Source organism: Elephantulus edwardii, unplaced genomic scaffold, assembly GCF_000299155.1.
Source record: "Elephantulus edwardii isolate Elephantulus edwardi_28Jun2011 unplaced genomic scaffold, EleEdw1.0 scaffold00087, whole genome shotgun sequence".
Taxonomy (NCBI): Eukaryota; Metazoa; Chordata; class Mammalia; order Macroscelidea; family Macroscelididae; genus Elephantulus; species Elephantulus edwardii.
The window spans coordinates 4578185-4584660 of NW_006399837.1; the positions used below are offsets into that span (position 1 = coordinate 4578185).

The following is a 6476-nucleotide window of genomic DNA, read 5'->3' on the forward strand; positions in this document are numbered from 1 at the left end:
CTTCTGAGTGGACTTCAACCCCCCAATTGTCCAGTTAGCAGGCAAGCAAACTCGTTAACCATTTGGACTGCCCAAAGCCGGCCACTATGAAAACAGTCTTCAATGCCTAAAAGCTTGTTTAACCTAACTTCTTTGAGAACACAGCTGTCAGGTATGCAGCTTCATCTGTCCACACGACACTCTAAGTAAAAGGTACAATTAGAAGTGAAGTCTATGCTTTGTTGAGCTTCCATTTCTTTATTAATAATAAAGTTCTTTATTAATAATACATTCACCAGTTCCCCCAAAAAAGCAGTGTTGGGCAAGTTTTCATAACTGTTTATTCATTATAAATAGTAAATATTTACTGCACTTTTTTACATGAAAGACATTTTTACAACACATTGTTGTTGGTTGAGGCTGCAACACAAAGAGTACTTCTTTTGCTCCGTCACCCTCTACGACCAATGCATGAACTAATTTCGGTACTATGTCTACTCTCACTAACTCACTACGTCATAGTTTTTAACTCTACAAGGAATGTATTTGTGCCTACCTCACTCATTGTTCCAAAAAGAGAGAGCAATAAATAACACTGCCTTCCACCGTCTCGTTCCTCTTTAATATTTTCAAGAACAAATTTATTGACATTCTAAAATGTCACCGCCACACAGACATCATGTAAACCTCAGTTCTTAGAGTCTTTTCATATTGGATACTGTTGTATAATTTAAAAGCACATGAGGGCCACGAGGACATTTCTGTTCTTGCCCTGCCTTTCAGAGAAAAGAGCAGACCAGACTGTAAACTTGATTCTTTCAAAAACATTGCTATCAGGCATGATTCTCTAATCAAAAGAAGTGAGTCAGGTGTTGGTTGTCCAGCAAATGGGGAACATCTCTGCATGCTAGCACATGATTACCGGCCTGCAAGGAGAAAAAAAAAGCACCTGCAAAGATCCCCTTCAGATTCTGTTTCTAGCGCTTGGCTATGGTCAGAGCATCTGTGAGGTACACAGTATTGCACACTGTTAAGCAGTGATGAGAATGCACAGAGCCTCTTGACCATGCCTTTCCCGTGCCCCCGCAGACTGGCTTCCAAACACATATGAATCGGCAGATCATCACACACAGCTCATCCCACGCCAAAGACAGAAAAGCGGCTATTTTTCATGCGGTCCCATATCCTGTGAGCAAGATGTGTACGTGACATATATTGGCAACTGGATTACAAAGGAGGATAAGAGAACACATAATTTATCTGGGAATTCTTTTACATCTAATCTAGCTTCCTAAAAAGAAAACTGGTGGTATTAAGTTTTAAGTAAATTTTCAGTGTGTGGAAAATTAAAAGTCCTCCAACTTCATAAGGAAGTTTTACTTTTATAGAAATGTTAGCACTGTACTTTTAAAAAAAAGTTACACTTTATAGTATTTGCCAACGATATTTGAGAACATTCTGCTTGCCCAAGCCAATTCAGGTACATCTTAGACACACACGCCTGCGCACTCACACACAATGGAATGTTCTAGCGCCTTGTTCTTCCTCAGCACTAAGGGCTTAGGCTATTTTGATATGTAGCCGTGTTAAACCAATGCCTTAAAAAGCTGCTTTTGCCTCTTATCACTCCAGGTCTTCCTCTTCTCAAATGGTTTTGTCCAACATATTCAAAAGAATCTGAAAGCACCCACTGGAGAAGAAAAAATAAAGCAATCACTCTCAAGCAGGGACTGCCCCCCGAAGGGAGAGAGTTTGTTCTGAGAAGACTCTTCATGTCTAGATTGTGGAGACCAGAGACAGGGCCCGTGATAGCTCCAAGTGGACAGTTCACTTACGCAATATCTGGCTTGAGATAATGAAAGGCACCTGGAAGGAAACAGACACAGCTTTTTAAGTCCAGCTGGGCGATTCACAGCAGGGGCAGTATCAGCTACAGGCTGACAATGTCATATTTAATACCGTGGTATCAAAGGACTTCGACTAATATTTTTATTCCTGAGACAAGTTTGACACAACTCTGTGTCCCTGGGATTATACCCCATCTGATCCTCAAGCTGACCTCATTAAGAACATGTGTTTCTAATGCCGAGGGTTATTTCATTTTGGCCAACCTCTATGTTTTACCTAGTGGCAATCAGGTTTCATGTCTCAGCAATTAATAACCTCAAGATGTTGTTGACATCAGTTAAGAAAATAATTATACAAGGGAGCCCTTGCTGGAACAATCAGCTGGCTTTGCCACAAAATTGAGACGGGGTAAAAGGCTTAACCATGCCTCTCACTTCCCTTTCTCAAGGAAGTGTTGAAATTCAACTGCCATCCTTCCTTCTGGGAGGGGTCATCCCTAAAAAGTCCAAGGCTTACTTTGTCCATATTGCCCATACTGGTAGCCTGTGACGGGGTCCATACTGTAGCCCGTGGTGCTATATGTGGGGGGACAGTAGGACTGAGATGTTGGTAGACTGTCCAAGCTCTTCATATGGTCTAGTCTCTGACTGCAGCTGGCCGACACCGTGGTGGTAGGTTCCAGGCCTCCCGTGAGAGGAGACAGCGCATAATCGGTCTGCGGCTGATGAGGTACCCCTCCGTGGTTGGTCAGAAGTCCCATTACCTACAATCAAGGAAGAGATTGGAAAGAGGTTAATATGCAGGGTGGGAGAGATTGCAGCCTTGTAGCTGAAAGAATTTACGAGTCCAGTATTTGTACTTTCTAAAAATCTACTTTTCTAGAGCTGCCCAGAAAACTTGACCAAAACTCAAAAGTGGCTATCTATGAGTGATTGTTATGAAGCACAATGTAAGTGAAAGATTGCATATAACACAATGTGTATGAAAGGGGGGGGAGGGCAGGAAGTGGCTGAGATAGCTCATCGTGTCCCAAAAAAGAACATCTGAAAAAAAGAAGAGAGGCAGGAAGAGACACAAGTTAATCTTCTACAAAATTTCCTTAAAAATATTGATAAACTGAAGGGGTTGAGGGAGGAATCCAGCAATGTGACTGAGCATAATCGTGCTTTATTGAAGACTTGGAGAAAGTGAAAGAAGTCACAGGATGTGTGTACAGTCAAGGAGTCACAACCCCAGGCAGATGGAAAGCCATTAGAACATGCTGCTGGAAAGAGAGAAGAGAGAGACTTCGTGGTACAGAGCTGAGCAGGCAGCCCAGAGACTCGGGATTCAAACCCGCCAGCTGTTCCGCTGGAGAAAGATGGGCAGTCTCCAACCCACGCAATTCACTGCCTCAGAAAGCCAGCTAGAGGGTGAGCTATGAGTCAGCTCGACTCTTCACATAACAACAAAGGCACAAAGAAACAACGGGACTTCAAGAAAAAGAGAGAATCTAGAGGGAGAGAGAAGAGGAAGGAAAAAGGGTAGAAATTATGGCAGGAAGTTGCACTGCAATCCTAGCGGCACACAGTTCGAAGCCACCAGCTGCCTCGTGGGAGAAGGATGGGCCATCTCCTCCCGCGCCAGTAAGTAAGTGCCTCTGAAGACCTGCTGGAGAGTCACCTGTGGGTCAGTTCTGACTCAATAGCACGCATCAACCACAACATAGAAAAATGTCGTTAAACGTATCCATCATACACATATATTAAATTACAATGTACATATTATATATACATATTACCCCTTGAAATTTTACATGCAACTTTAAATAAGTATTAACTTATATTAAAAAATAAGTCAAATTAGTTCAAATGAAATGCTTTCACTGTGTTTTTAGATCCCAGTAACTTTTTTTTCTATTGTTTTAAATTCATTTTAATGAAAGTTTACAGAGACGAGACTTAGGGTTTCCAGTCATTCATTGTTGAAATCCCTATAACTTTTTGCATAGGTCTCCTCTCAAGACAGCTCCTCTCCCTGTTAGAAATAATAAGTGCTCCCTCCTGGATTGGCCCTTGCGCTTCCTACATCCCTCCCACTGTGCAGTCAGCAGTTCGCCACCTGCTTTGAATTGTGAGCACTTTGAAAACAGCCACTTACTCGTTTTTACACTGCTGGCACCTAACAGAGGTTGAAACATACTAGCTGACGAATGAATGATAAGTAATTCTCTGAGCAACCATCTCCCTTATGGTCCTTTGATCCTTCTTAAAACTCATATATCATATATGAAAAGTGTTAGAAGGAAAGGAGAGCTTGAAATGCAAGAATGTGATAACATGTCAGTTCTGTTCTGTAAATAATCCTTAGAATAAGACAACTTTTTTCTACAGCAATTGTGTCAACAGGACAGTTTCTGCTAGCCCAGTGGTGAAGCGTTTCACAGACTCCAGCTCACTGACCCTTACAGCACCTTGTAGACCTAAGTGGATAATTAATTCTGCAGCTGGACGACTGCCACAGGAGAAAGGAAGTGATTTCCTCAACTTCATACACTCAGGGCTTTGATGCAATTGTAGGGGGTGGGGGGAAATCTAAGCGCAGCTTGAGTGAACGGTCTCCAGAAAACACCACCTTTTTCTACAAAGCGTTTTAATGCACTGCACAAAATTTTCAGAATATCCCTGCTTTATTTTAAGAAGTTTGCAGCATGTGGAGATTAAAGTGTACAAATAAATCCAAGAGGACAGGGCAGAAATGAAAACCACCCTGACTGGGGGCTCTTGTGCCACTATAAGACAACACTCTCACTCAAAGGTAATTAAGGCAACAGGACCCCAGGTCTGGCAGTCCCAGCTCCGGCCCTCATCCTGCTTCGCAGAAAGCATCTGAAATCAGATTCTAAAAACAATAACCCCACAATTCCCTTTGGGTAGGGTTTGCATAATCCTTCCAGCTAAACAAAATCTTCTTGAACTAAAGCTTTAAATGGATCCATCTTTAATGAATGAGCCCCAAGAGATCTCTCTACGACAAAAATAAGAGAATCTGCTCACCACCTTCTCTGAATGGCTCTCCCTGCCTCCACTTGAACGCACCACTTGTTTCTCTTGTCTTGTCTCATAGGTCCTGTTTTCTATTTTATTTTCTCTCTTTCATTTGACCTTTTATATGTGTAGACAGGTGGAAGGGTGGGTTGGTATAGTCAAAGCCAACACTGTAAGAGCCAAATTTTGAATATTTTCTTGAGATGCCTGGTGAAATATATATATTTTAAAATTCCTAAAATTGCTTATATAGATTTTAAATAATATATGGTATAGTTTTGTATTATTGGAGAACTGGAGAAAGTGAAGGTCAAAACACTGATTCAGAAGCAGTAAGATTCACCGGAAGTTGGGACATCATCTGGGCAGCCAATTCCTGTAAGACTCGACCCAACACTGTGTATCATAAGTTAATTACTTCATTTTCTAATTTAAAAAAAAATGTACATAATCAGGAAAGCAAATCAGGCACTTCTGCATGCCCTTTCACCTGTATGGATTATGGACTTTTTTGGTATTTTAGTTGAGGCAGGTGACTTTGCTGTGTGTGCTTGGAAAATTCAGAAACATCCATTCATGAAATATTAACTTCTTAAATCTTTGACATCAGTGAAAAGGGTGCAAATCTATTAAGGAAAAAAGGAACTCTGGTGGCACAGCAGCTAAGTGCTGGGCTGTCACGTGATGAGTCAGCAGTTTGAATCCAGCATCTGCTATGCTGTGGCATTCCACTTCCCTAACAGTTTACAGCCTGAGAGACCTAGGGGGACCCTTGTAATCTGTTCTTTAGGGTTGTTATGAGACAGAATAGGCTGGATGAAAATAAGTATTAGAAGAAAAGAAAGTGTCTTTATAATAAAGGCTATCCAGTGCCAAATAACATCACTTTCCAATCAAAGACATCTCTTCTTGGAGAAGAATGAATAGAATATTCCATTTATAAACACAATCTTTATTTTTTTAATGAAAGAGAAGTAATGATATAAGACACAAATCTTATGCTACTAATCAGCTGGGCCATGTAAGACATAAGAAGCTGGAAGGTAATTTACAGTCCAACAGCAAAAATCTTGTGCTGGTGGGAGAATAGAAAGATAGATAGATAGATAGATAGATAGATAGATAGATAGATAGATAGATAGATAGATAATTAGTTGTTAGGTGCCGTTGAGTCAGAACCCACTCATTGCTGATTCCCCAGCAGGTTTTCAGAGGCTGTAAATCATATGGGAGGAGTTTGCCCATCTTCCTCCCACAGAGCAGCTCGTGGATTCAAACCACATGCCTTTGGGTTGGCAGCTCCTTAATACTAAGCCATTAGAGCTTCCTATGTCCATATTTTTTTTTGCATTCCAAAAAAAAAAAAATATATTATATATATATGGACATGGGAGTGACTGGAATGCAAAAGTCGGGAACAAAGAGGAAGATTCAGTAGTTGGAAAACATGGACTCGGTGACAGAGATGGATCTGGAGAGAGAGTGATCGAGTTTTGCACAATCAATGACTTATTCATAGCAAATGCCTTTTTTAAGAGGCATAAACGCAGGTTATATACCTGGATTTCACCTGATGGCATGCATAGGAATCAGATCGATTACATATGTGGAAAGAACCGCTGG

At 41.1% G+C, this 6476-nt stretch overlaps 1 protein-coding gene across 4 annotated transcripts in view; it reads right to left on the reverse strand.

The window, feature by feature from the left end:
• Nucleotides 1-1539: 1539 nt before the first annotated feature.
• PAX3 (paired box 3) overlaps nucleotides 1540-6476 on the reverse strand; it is a 132547-nt gene continuing 127610 nt past the window's right edge. For 2 of the 4 annotated variants that reach the window (XM_006890274.1, XM_006890275.1), the window contains exons 8-9: nucleotides 2344-2590; nucleotides 1767-1845 (exon numbers count right to left, since the gene is read on the reverse strand). In XM_006890274.1, the coding sequence (XP_006890336.1) occupies nucleotides 1811-1845; nucleotides 2344-2590 (282 nt within the window). In that variant the 3' untranslated portion in view covers nucleotides 1767-1810. Of the gene's footprint in view, nucleotides 1670-1766; nucleotides 1846-2343; nucleotides 2591-6476 lie in introns of those variants that run through there. The other 2 variants (XM_006890277.1, XM_006890276.1) reach the window with 2 other exon arrangements.